This window comes from Columba livia, unplaced genomic scaffold, assembly GCF_036013475.1.
Source record: "Columba livia isolate bColLiv1 breed racing homer unplaced genomic scaffold, bColLiv1.pat.W.v2 Scaffold_135, whole genome shotgun sequence".
NCBI lineage: Eukaryota > Metazoa > Chordata > Aves > Columbiformes > Columbidae > Columba > Columba livia.
In genome coordinates this window covers 784,061-800,709 of record NW_027043031.1, presented here as the reverse complement: position 1 = coordinate 800,709, position 16,649 = coordinate 784,061, and the positions used below count along the sequence as shown (strand labels likewise).

General features: G+C 50.3%; 1 protein-coding gene across 1 annotated transcript; it reads left to right on the top strand.

The window, feature by feature from the left end:
• Positions 1-6,797: 6,797 nt before the first annotated feature.
• On the top strand, positions 6,798-7,721 carry LOC135577748 (olfactory receptor 14J1-like). Its single transcript, XM_065047869.1, has one exon. The coding sequence runs from the start codon at positions 6,798-6,800 to the stop codon at positions 7,719-7,721; it is 924 nt and encodes a 307-aa protein (XP_064903941.1).
• Positions 7,722-16,649: the final 8,928 nt, after the last annotated feature.

The window sequence follows — 16,649 nt, the reverse complement described above, 5'->3', positions numbered from 1 at the left end:
TATGGGACAGCAGGGGCAGCATCCCAGGAGCTGGGACAGCAGGACAATGTCACAGTGAGGCCACTCTCCACCATCTGTGAAAGCTCATGGAGACTGGGGGGACTCCCTGACCACTGGCAGCTCTCACACAGTGTGTGCACTTTTCAAAATGGCCAGTGGGTGAGCAGGGGAACTAAGGGCTGTGCCCCAGAGCATGTCCACTGGAACCCCATTTCTGGGTGTCTGGAAGAGAAGGTGACGGGGTTTGCCCAGGACAGGTTGTGCCTGTCCATCCTCTTTGCTTTCTGTGAGGAAAGGACAGTGGGGCTGGATGGGGGGAGGACAACAATGGCCCGTTACCTGGAAGTCAGCAAGGCATTCAGCATCATCTCCCACAATATTCTGTGTCAGTGTGTGAGCAGATGGGTAAAAACAATCTGGATGGTTGGGCTTGGAAAGGTGCTGTAGAAAGGGAGAAACTTTCCAGTCCTGAGGACAGTCCAGCACTGGAAGCTGTTTCCCAGGAGTGCGCACCCACTCTGTCCCAGAAAGTGACCAAGATGTGTTTGGATCAAGCGCTGAGCAATCTGGTCTGACCCTGCTGTGAGCAGGAGGTTGGTCAAGACACCTGGCGAGGTCCCTTTGAGCCTGAATGGCACTGTCCTTCCTTCCCCTTCATGTTTTCCATTTAGGGACAGCTCTCAGGTTTTCCCTGAGCACAGGAATAATTCACATGTGCAGCGATGCTTTGCAAGTGCCCCCAAACTGTCCTGACCACAACTTTTGCATTCCTTTTCATTTGCCCCAATCCAGGGTCTAATACCCTTGCAGAAAGAACAGCCCATGTTGTTAACCCTTTCAGAGCAGGTTGTTCAAGAGCTGTCAGCCTCCATGTACAGAGTCTGCACAGCAGCCAGGCAGCAAAGCCATTGTTACAGAAATGGAGATGAGACACTTGACCAGCTCCTTGCACCCAGATATCAGCGTGACATGTCAGCTGAGATTCCCGGGAACAGCTGAACTGTAAGAGCAGAGCATGTGAGTCCTGGTTGGGTATCCTGGCTTGTCTCCTGACCCATGTGGTGCTTCAGGCTGTGAAGAGAATCAAAACCAGCCATTGGACTGGGGTAGTTCCATTTTACACGTGTCACACGGGGCAGATGAAGGGAGCTCAGAACTCCAGACTCTGCTGCACAGTTGGGACTGCAGAGACTGGAAATGCAGGTGACAGTGTGTGTCAGTGCACACACATAAAGATTCTGGCTTCCTTTGGGCCTTTGCACTGACCTGGGATCTGTTCCTTGGCCTTCTTTGTCTCAAAAAGAAACTATTCTCCTATGGAACCTCCACATCACACCACATAAGAAATAATTAAAAGGTAGAAAAATAATGAAAGAAGCACAATTTGAGGGTAATTCTGTCCAAGAGGTGTACTCTTTAAATGACTATAACAAAAAAGAAGTGAGAGAAAAAGCATTGTTCTAAGAGCTTCTTTCAAGACAACTGCTGAGGTGTAGTAGATGCTTGGAAAAGCAAGAATGACTGTTAGGAATGAAATTAAAGAGATTTAAATCATCATGATCATTAGTGAGAATAAGGAGTTCCTGTTACTGTTACTAGTGCCAGCACCACTGTTCACAAACATCCTTCAGAGCATCTCCATTTTTCCTGGGCTCCAAAGCTCATCCTGCTCAGAGTTTGACAGGATTGCTGCAAACCCCTGTGACCCAAATCTCTACAACTGTCTCTGCTCAACAGCCTTTTACCCCAGGAAGGGGAAAACTGCCAATGCAGGCACCAACCCAGTGCCCAACCTGCCTGGAGAGCCAGGACAGTTGTGCCACACAACAGCAGCCTCTGAGGGAACCTGGAGGTGATGGAATTGAAATGGTTTCCACCCAAATCACAGAATCAGAGAATCATTTAGGCTGGAAAAGACCCTTAAGAACATGGGGTCCAACCGTAAATCAAACACTGCCAAGTCCACCATTAAACCATATCCCAAAGCGCCACAACTCCACGTCTTTTAAACACCTCCAGCAATGGAAGCTCCAATCCTGAGCTAGCAGGACACCACTGGCTGCAGTTGGACATAAGATACTGGTCATGGCTGTGAGTTCAGCCCTCGCTGGCAGAATGTCTCACACCCTCACTGAGGAGGGCAGGGGGCTGGGAGATGGGAGCACGTTTCAGTTTCCAGATCCCAGCACAGAGCCCAAACCATCCTGCCCTTGGACTCTGGATCCCATTTCCTGAGATGCAAAGCTGGTGGGGCTTCTGAGGATAATCATGTTAAAAGGCATGAATAATCCTTCAAGTGTTTGTGTAATTTATCTAGGAATGACAGTTTTTAAAGAAAAAAAAAAAGAAAATTAATATGCTTATATTTAAATATCTGTAAAATAGTACACTGCATCTGTGGTAGCCCCTCTGGCAATGACAATGAAACAGGTATTTGCACTATAAGGCTCCATACCTCATCCACAAGCACACATCTAAGTGGTTCAGATGAAGGGTGTCTGGCAAACGTCACCCTTTGTGTCCCCAGGTGATGGACACTGCTCATGTGCCTCTGCAGAGAGTGGCAGGAGCTGGATCCCCTTCTCGGGACAGACTCCTTCCAGGAGAGACACAGACACAGGGGGAACTCACCAGGGCTTTACGGCATTTCACTCAGCATCAGATTTGACATATTGGGTGCTGTCCTGTGACTGGCCTTTCTGCACAAATGATCATACAAACACAACCATTTAGTGAGACATGGTCATAAAGGGGCTGTTATGGACAAGAAAGCTCACCGTGAAATCTGCAGAGAGAGAGGAAGTTTATAATAAGCACCAGGAAGAACCAAGAAGCTCAAGGTCTCTTCTGAAAAGCGGGAGCCTTGAGCAGCCGTGATTGGCCATTGTAGGTGTGGGAGAGGGTCAGGGCATGTCAGGGAGAAGCAATGAGATGGCTGATGGCTTCAGTGAACCCTTCCAGCCATGTCTGAGCCCAGAAATGGAAAGCAGTTGATGTCTGCAGGTGGAGGAGGAACAGGAGGAAGATCTTCCTGGGAATACAGAAGGAAGAAAGGCCTCTCTTGGGCTAATCATGTATGGCAGTGCCATTTGCATGCTGTGGGCATGGCTGTGCCTGGGAGATGGGGAACGGCTGCTGCTGGGGTGGCTGTGCTCAGTCATGGCCCATGAGCTGACCCTGCTCTGCTCCTCTCTTACACTGCCCACACTTGGATGGTCCTCAGGAATCATCCATGAGCCTGGTGGATCCATGAACCTCCTGGAGTGATGGGTATGGATCCAAACAGAGGATTCAAGCAAGTGTGAGATAGGCACATTGAGGTAACTGGTGACCATTGCCAGGTGTATGAAAGAAGCTGGATGAGTTGTGAGGAACTCACAGGCATTTCCAACTCCACAGAAAACCAGAGCCTTGCAGTTAAAGCAACAGCACTTGACATAAAACCCACCCCCAAAACACAAAACACTCACACTGACCACAGGAAAAGCCTTGAAAAACATTTGAGAAAAATCTACCAGGTCCCAGGGGTCAGGGCTCAGCCATCTGGTGATGAACAAGCATCAAGGGCTGACATGGCATCAGAGCCACCTCCACATGGCCCTCACCACCTGGAACCAGTGTCTCCAAGTCTTTCCTTCAGCAGCCTGCAGGGACAGGGACCTGCACTGGTTGTTTCCTTCACAGCTGTGTCAGTGATGGCCCTTCATGGGGTCCCAAACACCCTCAGAAACTTGGGGTTTGCTTCTGCTTTTCACTTCATCAGAGGTTGTTCATTCTTTCAGTATCTGCAGTTCAGGATCATGGCAGCAGAGGGCTCACTAACATCTAAAATGCTCTTACAAGCCAAGGCTCTGTGCAGCATTTTCCTAGAGGCTTCAAGTCTGGTGTGGATGACTAGGGAGAATTCAGGAACATCCAAACAGAGAGCGTTTGCCTAATAAATAGCAATAAAGCCAAATTGCTTCTATTCCCTTCCCTGCTCTCCCTTCCCTCCCTTTCCAGAACAGGTGGTAACAGCAGATTCCAGTTCATATCCGTATGGAGCGTCTCCTGATAAAGACTGAATAAGTCAGAATAGTGGGTGCCTAAATTACCATGTGAATCAGGAGATAGTGCAGGACACCTTAAGAGGAGTCAGACACCTCTGGACCAAGAGGTGGGTGTCCCTGGGAATCTCAGGTGCCACAGCACAGTGATACTTGTGTTCAGGGAGCTGGTTAAGCGACCCATATCCTGTTCTGTAATGTTACCTCTCTGAGAAGACAACAGGAGATTGACTGATGTCAGAGCCGATTTCAGCTGCTCCAAGATGGACTCAGTCCTTGCCAAATCTGAGCCACTCAGTGATGCTGGCAGCACCTCTGGGATATTGTATTCGAGAAAGGGTAAAAAATGCTGCACAACAGCAGGTGGGAGAGAGAAGGGAGGAGATGGGAGAGAAAAGCTCTGCAGACACCAAGGTCATATCCCACAGGACCCAAGCAGGTCCCTCAGCAGGCCAAAGCTTGCTCTCCTGAAATCCTGCTCTTTGCCTTGTGATCATCTCCCAGGAGCCTCAGCTCCACTTTCCATCCCTGACTGTTCCATCCTGACCAACTCTTTCTGGTTTGTAAGTGTGAAGTCCCACAGGGCACCTCACCCCACTGACTCCTCAGTCACCCGTGTCAGGAAATGTTGTCAATGGGCTCCAAACCCTCTTTGTCCCCAGCCAGGAACCTGGGAGGTGTGGGACCATAGTCCTGCCCTTGGCCTTGCACAGCCCCACATCACACTGTCCCAGGAAGGGCCCTGGGCAATGTGGGAGGGACAGGATCTGACTCCCCAGGGTTGGGGGTCAGGGCTTGGCCCTTTGGTTAATGAAACACATCCAGGTTTACGCAGCATCAGAGAGACCTTTGCTTTTCTTGACTTGTCATCACTGCCTGCAGTTTTCTGCTCTAACCAAACTCTGGGGTCAGTTCTTCATTTGTGTCCCTCAGTGGGACCCATTAATATTACAGGAAACTTTGGAGTTTGCATCTGACTTGGACTTCCTGAGAAGTTTCTTCAGCTTCTCCTCAGGGTCTGACGTCCATGGACTCAGCACCAAACCCACCAGAGGGATCATTAAAGCGCCTTGTGCTGCTCCTGTGCTGCTGAGCTGGGCTGGGCTCCCGGGACACAGGGAGCTCATGGCAGCGGCAGCGCTGCAGAGAGACAGCTCTGCCCAGGAGCAGCTCCTCTGCACACGCAGCAGGGCTGAGGGCTCTGCCTGCAGCACCGAGGGTACAGGAGCCAGGCACAGAGAGGGTAAAGGCAATGTGGGGTGGTTGGTTGCTGAGTATTCAACGACACAAATCACAGTTCTAACACGGTAAGTCTCTGGCTGTAGGACAATGCAGCTGCATTTCCTGGAGGGATCTCCTAAAGGTGATACATCCCACAATTTACAGGATCTGTCAGGTCTCTCTCACAGTATTTCTCATGTAGAGGAGAAGAACATGGTCCAGACCAGCGCTTCCCTGCTGCACTGTCAGAGGGACAGGGCATGATGGCAGCTTCTGCTGAGGGTGACTGCAGGGGGAGCACCCAGGGGTGCCCAGGGCTGTCCTGCAGAGCAGGGTCCCTGCACCCCAGGGCTGTGCCGGGCAGGGACTCTGCCGCCTGCCAGGGTCAGCGCTCAGCCTGCCCGGGAGATCCCATGGCAGCAGCTGTGGGTGGAAGGAGCGACCCCCGGCAGGGCAGGCAGGGAGCTTGTGGGGTTGAAGGGGGCTGTGTGGGTCAGGGCTGCTCAGAGCTCCAGATCCCCCCACAGACATGGCAGAGGGTCCTTCTGAACAACAACTTCAACACATGAACAGCTGCAAGGGAAGGAGTCTGTGCTTTCAGTTTTCCACTCTTGCTCGTCTGGGTGTGCAGTGGGAGATGGGGATTTATTTCTCTCTTTGGAGCAGACACTGAGACCCCAGTTCTCGTTAGGACTGGTCTGAGCTGCTCCTGAGCCCCTGCACACACAGAGCTGCCCATGGGCAGTGCCAGGAGGTGTGAGCAGGACAGAGCTGAGCACACAGCGGGTGGGACGGGGTCTGTGACACTGACAGGGAGCAGACCAGGGACAGACACACAGCTGCAGGGAGCACAGACATGGGCAGGAAGACTTAACTGCTATCAGAAATGCTGGGGATGGGATTTAGGAATATCTCTCACATCCTTTCTAGTGCAGACACATTTCCCAGTGCAACCCCTGGTCTCCTCTCCTCCCCAGCAGACCCTCTGCCCCAAAGCCATGCGGTCCAGGTCACAAGTCTCCACCTCAGCAGCTGGACCTCCAGTTGAAGGGTTCCTGGAACGTGGTACACAAATAAGGTGCTAAAAGTACTTGCTCTACAGTGTGATAATGTGAGTGGCAGCAGCACAGCCGGGTAAGGAGAAGGTTCCACAGCATGCCCGTCTGCCTTTCTGTCCTTGCTTTATTTTCTGGTAGCACTGCAGTGTTCTTCCCTGTTTCTCCACCTGTCCCTGCTGCTCTTGCTCTCTGGGGTTGGGGTGGGAGTGTGGGCCAGTTTTTGTTCTGACACCAACTCACGGGGTTTTGCCTCAGAGCTGTGTTCATGGAAACCAGATGCCCAAGCTGCATTTTAAACTGTGATGAACTGTTTTTTCTCAGCTGGTAGAAAGAGAGAATGAGTGGAAACATCCCTCCATCAGGGAGGGCGTTTTCCATCAGAAACAGCATGTTTATTTTCCTCAGAGAAGTCTCCCCTAACCTGTCACTGCCTTTTCCTCCTTGCACAGGTCCTCATGCCCACAGGCAGCCAATGTCCAACAGCAGCTCCATCACCCAGTTCCTCCTCCTGCTGTTCACAGACACACGGGAGCTGCAGCTCTTGCACTTCTGGCTCTTCCTGGGCATCTACCTGGCTGCCCTGCTGGGCAACGGCCTCATCATCACCACCATAGCCTGGGACCAGCACCTCCACACCCCCATGTACTTCTTCCTGCTCAACCTCGCCCTCCTTGACCTGGGCTGCATCTCTACCATTGTCCCCAAATCCATGGCCAACTCTCTGTGGGATTCCAGGGTCATTTCCTATGCAGGATGTGCTGCACAGGTCTTCTCTTTTTGTTTCTTGCTTGGTTCAGAGTATTTTCTTCTCACCGTCATGTCCTACGACCGCTACGTTGCCATCTGCAAACCCCTGCACTACGGGACCCTCCTGGGCAGCAGAGCTTGTGTCCACATGGCAGCAGCTGCCTGGGCCACTGGGTTTCTCAATGCTCTGCTGCACACGGCCAATACATTTTCACTGCCCCTGTGCAAGGGCAATGCCCTGGGCCAGTTCTTCTGTGAAATCCCCCAGATCCTCAAGCTCTCCTGCTCACACTCCTACCTCAGGGAACTTGGGCTTATTGTAGTCAGTGCCTGTTTGGCTTTTATGTGCTGCATTTTCATCGTGGTGTCCTATGTGCAGATCTTCAGGGCCGTGCTGAGGATCCCCTCTGAGCAGGGACGGCACAAAGCCTTTTCCACCTGCCTCCCTCACCTGGCTGTCATCTCTCTGTTTGCCGGCACCTCCTTTTTTGCCTACCTGAAGCCCCCATCCATCTCTTCCCCATCCTTGGGCCTGCTGGTGTCTGTTCTGTACTCACTGGTACCTCCAACATTGAACCCCCTCATCTACAGCATGAGGAACAGGGAGCTCAAGGATGCCCTGAGGAAACTAATGGAGGGATGCATTTGAAAAATAATAAAGTGTTCATCATCTTCTCTTTAACAAATAACAGTTTTAATGTAACTCATTAGAGGCCCAGACTTGTGTGTGTGTGTGTGTTGGTGGTGTTTATTTTTTAATAAATCATGATATTTTTGTCATCCCCTTTCTAATTCATTGTCAGGTTTTTTTCAGACACACTGGCTGTATAAATATGGACCCATGCTCTCTGTGTATTTAAACAAAATAAAGGGCTCTGCAGTGATTTTTTTTTCACTGATATTCTTCCTGCAAGGCCTGTTTGGAGCTGCAGGGACAGGTCCTGTGTGCATGGGAGGAGGGAAAAGAGTCCATCCTGGCAGCCCTGCCAGGGAGCAGCAGCGCTTGTTCTTCCAGAGCTGTTCTGGTTCCACTCCCACACTCTCCTTCTCATCCCTGGTGTTGGTGCAAGGCCTGAGTGCTCTGGCAGCTTGGTCACCGTCCTGCTGTGTGTCAGTGCTGTGAGCGCAGGCAGGGACAGGCAATGGGCACTGCTGTGACAGAGCTGGCCTCACAACAGCCTTTCCAGATAGAAAGGTGATCTCCTATGGGCAGGGCATGATGGTTTATATCTTCTTGCAAAGTTTCTCTCAATCATATTCCTACAAAAGTCACCCACAGATTAAACACCAGGGTACATCTGAGCAGTGTGTGTGTGCAGGGCTGGCACCCAGCAGTGTCCTCTCACAGCCAGGCTCCTGCCAGAGACCTGCAGGACCAGCAGAGCAGGGGCTGGGCTGTGCCCCTGTGCACTGGACACCCCAGGGAAGGAGCCTCAGGTCAATCACCATGGACTGGCCCCTCACAGCCATCATTTCTAGCACTGGCCTCTCATACCAACTCAGACATCTTTGTCCCTCCATGGAATCACACTGAATGAGTAGGTCAGAAGTTCATGTTCACATTGTACGGATGATATGTGAGCATGTACATCATGTATGTGAGGTAAGATGAACGTGAGTCAGAACAAACACCATCAGCTGTTCCTTGGGGTTCCATGAAGGCCTGTGAGACAGACAGTTCCTTGAGGTCACATCATGTTGGGACTAATATCCCATAGGAAACCACCAGAAAGCAGCACTGGGATGTGCTTCCTTTAACGAATGTCCATTCCTAATGATGAGGGACATCAATGATGAGTGCAGAACATGGTGACACACCATGGGGCTGAGGTGCCTCCCAACCTTTGGGAATAGGAACAGGAGGCCAGAGAGACACTTTGACTCCTGCCTTAGTGTGTAAATGGGAAAGTGTCTGATCCTGATTATGTCAATGTGTTTTAAGAGTCCACAGGGCCAGCTCAGATGTGGATGTCTGACAGAACCCTGATATTTCTGTGTGTGACTCCAATGACAAACCCCAGTGGCCCATTGAGATTTATCTCAGCTGCCTTGGACAGGCTCATTGCAAGTGTCCTTATTTGCTCCATCACCTTTACCATCCCCATCACATGCTGTTCTACACAGTCCTACACCTGCCCCTCCATCCCTGTGGGAAATTCTGGATTGTGGTCTCAAAATGTCAGAGTGATCAGAGAGGTTCAGAGGTCCCTCAGACAGTCAGACGTCAAACCCATCTTCAGGAATGGCAGGAAGGAGAACTGGGAGAATGACAGGATGCTCAGCCTATGTCTGTCCCTGGGAGGGGGCCGGACCACATTCTCCTGCACCCATCTCCAGGCAGCAGAAGGCCTAGAACAACCTCACCTGGTGCCCCCTCCCTTGAGAAGGAGAGTGAGACAAGATGATGTTCAGGGCTCTCTTCAAACTTGACTTATTCTATGATTCAATGAGTCTTTACCTTGGAGAGGTGTTTGAAGACAGAAGATGTAGTCCTTACCAGCTAAAAGAATGAATCCTGCCTGAAATTGCTAACCTAAAATATGTAAATCCTCTCAGTTTTGGTCAGTCTGCTGTTCTAACAAAGATAAAAGTGACTTTTAAAACACCTAATCAGAACCTGCAAAGAATACTGTCCTTGCAGCGCAGACACTCTGGAGCCTGCACTATTAGCTGAGTCTTGTTCTAACATCTGTCTCAAGACTGTTACATAAAGTGTCCTTTAGCTGAACTTTGCTCCTTGTGCGCTCATATGCATCCCCAGGATGGGAGACCGGGGTCAGCCCGGGGCCCTTTCTCAACAAGCATGCGTGGTGATAAAATGGTTATGTAACCAATATGCCAATGTGTGAACACTTGCTTCTTTAGGACTGCCGGGAAGGTCTGAATGTAGTGATAAGGTTTTGGATATAATAGATGTTCCTTATCTGTTGTGCTGGTTTTATTCCAGCATCCAGACTTGCACAACTCTGGAATAAACAAGATCTCATCTCTGCGTGTGGGATTGGCTTTGCACTTCAGTTAGTGAATTTGCAATTAGCAACGAGGAAGAAGGAAAAAATAAAAAAATAAAAGGGGCAGGAGAGGACATAGAAAAGATGTCAACATTTCACATTCCCTTACAGAACGCTTCTCCACTCAGGTTTTTAGTAGGAAATAAATTTGATCAATTTGACAAAACAAGCATAGTTTTATCTAGTCAGCTCCTGGCCCATAAGGAGGGTGACGGATGGGTGTGGGATTATGAGGTCACTTGTGTCTCACAAACTCATAATTGAGTTCAAAGACTTTGGCTGTGAAGGGGACAGTGGGGTCAGTTCTGTGTCTGGAGGTGACAGCCCAGCAGCAGGGACATGGCTGGGAAAGAACCTCTGCCAGAGTGCCCACAGGTCTTACCCAGGAAGAGAGACGGGTTGTCACGTCCATCCCACCTGAGAACATGACGGGACAGCAGCAGGGACATGGTTGTGTGTGTCAGAGAAGCTGAAAGGCCAGCAGCAGTGCTGGGATTTGGAAGATCATGGTGAGGTTACTTGTCTTCTGTCAGGTAAAAAAACACAAGAAGCCTTGTGGTGATTGGATTCCCTGTTTGAAGGGCAGTTTCTGAGATGGTCAAACTTTCCTTGATAGTGGGAAGAACCAGGAAAGAGAGTGCAACTTGGAAGGTGAGGACTGGATATCAGGAGGAAGAAATGTCACTGGAAGGGCAGTGCTCTGGTCAGGAGGTCACCCAAAGGGGGCTGGATCATCCCACATCTTTGTGGACCGTGTAGAACAGCCTGTGGTGGAGATGGCAAAGGGCGCTGTAAGGCTGGAAGGGACCCACAGAACCCAGGTCTCTGTCCCCTTGGCCAGGGAAGTTATCTCTGCCACTGAGGCCCAGGAGAAGACATGTTGTCCTCATGGCACTGGGGCCTCGGTGCCTCCTTGCAGCCCCATGGGGAAGCTGGAAGTTGTTGTCCCAGTGTTGTCCTTCCCTGGGCCTTGCACACCCACATCCCACGGTCCCAGGAAGAGCCCTGAGCCGTGTGTGAGGGACGGGATCCCCCTTCCCATTGCCTGGAGGTCATGGCTCCTCCTTTCTTCTTTAGAAAGCAAACCAAGGGGTTTCTGAGCATCAGAGCTGAAGAAAAGACTCAAAGGAGACCTCATGGTGGCTACAGCTTCCTCAGAAGGGGAGAAGGAAGGGAAGGTACTGATCTATTCTCTCTGGTGACCAGTAAAGGAACCCGAGTGAATGGCAGGAAGATGTGCCAGTGAAGGATCAGCTGGACGTGAAGAAAAGGTTCTTCCCCCAGAGGTGCTGGACACTGAACAGGCTCCCCAGGGAGGTGTCACGGCCCCAACCTGACAGTGTTCAACAAGAGACTGGACAACGTCCTCAGACACACGGGGTGACCTGTGGGGTGTCCTGTGCAGGGACAGCAGTTGGACTCGATGATCCTGTGGGTCCTTCCAACTCAGGACATTCTATGATTCTATGAAATACTAGGTCAAAAGTCCATGTTTTCATTGTGCAAATGAGTTGTAAACATACACATCATGTGCATGTCCACTGTGTGCATGTGGTGAGATGAACCCAAGTGAGCACAAATGCCGTCAGCTGTTCCTTGGGGTGCCATAAAGGTCAGTGGGACTAAGATGGTGTTCAGGGGTCTCTTCCAACCTGTGTTATTGTAGGATTCCATGAATCTTTGCCTTGGAGAGCTCTTTAACATTAGAACAGACAGAAGAAGAAGAACAAAAAATCACAGGCAGAAGCAGAGGTATAAAATGTCCCAGAGTAAATACAGCAGCTCCTCTGAGGAACGTTTCTCCACTCAAACCCTTGATAGGAAATCTATTGGATACATTTGATGAAAGCAGCTCAGTTTGATCTGCTCACACACTGGACCACAAGGAGGGTGATGGTGGGTACGATGCCATGTGGTCACTGTGTCTCAGGAACTCATAGTCCAGCAGGAACCAATGGCTGTGGAGGGCACTGTGAGGTCACTTCTGCCTCTGCAGGGGATTGGCCAACAGCAGGAACAGGGCTGGGAAAGGACTGTGAGGTCACACAGACAAGACGAGCAATCGGGCCCAATCAGCATGGCTGGATGAAAGGCAGGTCCTGCTTGACCACCCTGATCTCTTCTGTGACAAGGTGACCGGCTGAGCAGATGAGGGAAAGTCTGTCGTGGGGAGTGAATCCGCCACACGGGCTGTGGGTGTTGTGTCCTTAGACTGCAGTAAAGCCTTTGACACCGTGTCCCACAGCATCTCCTGGAGAAGCTGCAGCTCATGGCCTGGATGGGTATATGTGTGATGGAAGGCTGGACCAAAAGAATCATGGTGAACAGAACCAAATCCAGTTGGTGTCCGGTCACAAGTGGTGTCCCCAGGGCTCAGTATTTGACTCAGTTCTATTTAAGCTTTATCAGTGATGTGGATGAGGGGATCGCGTGCACCCTCATTAAGTTTGCAGATGACACCAGGTTGGGTGGGAGTGTTGATCTGCTGGAGGGTGGGAAGGCCATGCAGAGGGATCTGGACCCGCTGGATCATTGGGCTGAGGCCATTTGTATGAGGTTTGACCAGACCAAGGGCCGGGTCCTGCACTTGGGTCACAACAACCCCAGGCTCAGGGAAGAGTGGCTGGAAAATTGCCTGGTGGAAAGGGATCAGGGGGTGTTGATCGACAGCAGCTGAACATGAGCCTGTGTGTGCCCAGGTGGCCAAAAAGGCCACCAGCATCCTGGCTTGTATCAGGAATGGTGTGGCCAGCAGGACTAGCGTGATTGTTCCACTGTTCTCAGTGCTGATGAGGTGGCATCTTGAATCCTGGGTTCAGGTTTTGGCCCTTCATCATAAGAAGGACATTGAGGCACCAGAGAGAGTGCAGAGGAGGGAACGGAGCTGGTGTGGGTCTGGAGCACAAGTGTGATGAGGAGCAGGTGAGGGAACTGGTGGGTTCAGCCTGGAGAACAGGAGGCTGAGGGGAGACCTTCTCGCTGTCCACTGCCTGAAAGGAGGTTGAACGTGGAGGGTGTTGGTCTCTTCTCCCAAGTAGCAAGTGATAGGACAAGAGGAAATGGCCTCAAATTGTGCCAGGGGACGTTTAGATTGGATATTACAAAAAAATTCTTCCTGGAAAGGGTTGTCAGGCATTGGAACAGGCTTCCCATGGCAGTGGTGGAGTCACCAGCCCTGCAGGGGTTTATAAGATGTTTAGACGAGGTTCTTAGGGACACGGTTTATTTCTAGATTTAGGTTGTGGTTGGACTCAATGGTCCTGAGGGTCTCTTCCAACTGAAATAATTCTATGATTCTCTATTATCAACTGGAATATTCTTCTATCACATCTTCCAAGTGCTCTTCACATATCTGCCTCTTCACCTACAGTCCTGAAACTTATCTAATTAGATGCACAAGTGTTGAATACTAATTGTAAATGATGAAAGCACCATCGCTCTATCAGTCTGGTCTGATACCCGCCAGTCCCAGGCAAACACCTCAGGAACACGGGGCCTCTCGAGGTTTGCACTGGGTGCTTATAGTGAGACCATGGAGCTCAGCCCAAAAACCTGAGAACTCCCCTCAAAAATTAAAAACCAAACCAACAACAACAAAAAGAACAAAAAACCCCCCACTCTTTTTTTCATCAGATGAAATAATTCAATATTTCAAATAAAATGTCTGCGGAATTTCTATCCTGCCAAAATATGAATTTTCAGAATGTGTACGGACTGTGGGAGATGAAACGTTGGCCTTTCCCTGTGCTTGCAGTGCCAGAACTCTGTCTGTCACTACGTGTATTTAATCCCCTGCACATCCAGGAGTTTCCACCTGTCCTTACCCAGCTCCCCGTGTCTGAACTCATCTCTTCAGAAGCCTGTCTGGACATTTGCACTTTCCATCGCTCCCCAGAGGTTCTTCACCTCTCACTCTTGGCTCATTCAGAGCCTCTCAGCTCTCACTCTGCTTTGAGCTTCAGGCAGGTCAAGTCTTTCAGCAGTTGCTCTCCTACTCCCTACAGGCAACTCTTGAGTTATGGCAATGGACCTCGATGGAAGCTACTTAATTTAACCATAGAACTGAGAAACATCATTAAGTTCTATTGAGTTCTATTGTGTTTTCTTTTTTTTTTTTTCCTTTTTTGTTTCCTCTAATTAAAAATTCCCCGGTGCCTGTTTACATCCAGTTCTCTAAGGAAACATGAAGCAATCCTGCGAAGAAGCTGTAACAATCAGTGCAAACTTCAGTGCAGAATCTGATGTAAAGAAATGTGCTGCAAATCCCAGGGGCCAATGAGCAGAACAGGGAGTTTGGGGAGCTGGTTATAGATTTCCTGCTAACAATCTGAATAGAGAAACATTCTTCACAGAACTGCTCTGTTTATTTGACACCTTTGAGGTCTCCTCCTCTGCCTGTATTTTTATTTTCTTGTTCCTCCACCTCTTCCTTCTTCCAAAACGTTTCCAAGGGAAAGATTCCTGGAATCACAGAGCAACTCAGGTGTGAACATCATCTTGTCCCACTGTCCTGCTCAGGGCAGGGTGACCCAGGTGAGGTTGTCCAAGGCCTCTGCCCAGCTTTGCACCATCCACTAAGGAGCTGAAGGTTCACTGCGTCACATCATACAGGGGGAGAATAGAGACGTTCAACAGTGTTGGCCCAAGTGCTGGTCCCTGAGGGATCCCACTGGAAACTGGCTCTGTGGGCACTTTGTACCACTGGTGACATTTGGGCTCCATCATCCAGCCAACTTCCCATCCAGCATCCACTTCTTTACCCATGGAGCACCAATCACATTATAAGGACACCACAGGAAACCTTGTCTGACACCTTGTGAAATTCCATGTGCACAACGTGCCCATTCTTTCCCTGCCCATTTGGGTTCAGCAATCCCTTCCTTGTTTTCCAAGTGCCTGGACATGGCTGCAGGAAGACTTGTCTTATTTCCTTCCCAGGGACAGAGGTAGGCTCACTAGCCCGTAATTCTCCCAGTTCTCATTCCTGCCCTTCTTGAAGACTGGTTTGACAACTGCCTTTTCCAAGGACCTGAGTACCTCTCTGGTTGCTCTGACACATTGGAGACCACAATCCAGACTCACGGGTAAGGACATCGTAGCAGACAGGAGCAGGTGAGATTGGTCTGTCCGGGCCAGTGAGGTTTGTTCTGGAGTCACACACAGAAATGTCAGTTTCTGTCAGGTGTCCACATCTGAGCTGGCCTCATGGGCTCCTTGTGCACCCAGGGATGTTCAGAGACAGAGTCTGTCCCTTTTACACACAGCGGCAGGAGTCACAGTGTCCCTCTGGCCTCCTGTTGCCGCTCCCAAAGGACGGGAGACACCTCAGCCCTGTGGTGTGTCACCTGCTCTGCACTCATCTGATATGTTCCACGTCACGAGGAATGGACACAGGGACATTGATTAAAGGAAGCACAACCCAGTGCTGCATTCAAACAGTTTCCATGCAATGTTATTCCTAATGAGAAATGACCTCGAGACCCTGTCTGTCCCAAAGGCCATCATGGAACCCCAGGAATAGCTGATGGTGTTTGTTTTGACTCAAGTTCATGTCAACTCATGTACCTGTTCTCAATGCTCACGTCCCATCTGTACAATGCGAACTTTGATTTCTGACCTAGTCATTCAGTGTAATTCCATGGAGGGACAAAGAACTCTGAGCTGGGGTGAGAGGCCAGAGCTGGAAATGGCGGTTGTGAGGGGCCAGTCCATGGTGATTGACCTGAGCCTCCTTCCACGGGGTGTCCAGTGCACAGGGGCACAGCCCAGCCCCTGCTCTGCTGGTCCTGCAGGTCTCTGGCAGGAGCCTGGCTGTGAGAGGACACTGCTGTGTGCCAGCCCTGCACACACACACTGTTCAGATGCACACGGGTGTTTCATCTGTGGCCAATTCTGTAGGAATAAGCTTGAGAGAAACATTGCAAGAAGATATAAACCATCATGCACTGCCCAAAGAAGGTCACTTTTCCTTGTGCAAGTACTGTTACTGAGGCCAGCTCTGTCACAGCAGTGCCCATTGCCTGTCCCTGCCTGCGCCCACAGCACTGACACACAGCAGGACGGTGACCAAGCTGCCAGAGCACTCAGGCCTTGCACCAACACCAGGGATGAGAAGGAGAGTGTGGGAGTGGAACCAGAACAGCTCTGGAAGAACAAGCGCTGCTGCTCCCTGGCAGGGCTGCCGTGATGGACTCTTTTCTTCTCCTTCCATCACAGAAACTGTCCCTGCAGATCCAAAAGGCCTTGCAGGAAGGATATAGTGAAGGACATAGTGATACAGTGTCCTACAGAACCCTTTATTTTGTTTAAATACACACAGATCAAGGCTCCTCATTTACACAACCAGTGGTTATAAAATAAAAGCAGACAGTGATTTAGAAAGGGGATGACAACATTATCACATAAAAACCAATGTCAATAACAACAGAAAATAGAGATGAGAGGCTGGACGTGCAACTAGTTACATTAAACCTGCTAAGCAGAAGCAGATGGGCAATTTATTGCTTCAGAAAACACTAAGATATGAGTTTCCAGAGGGCATCCTTGAGCTCCTGGTTCCTCATGCT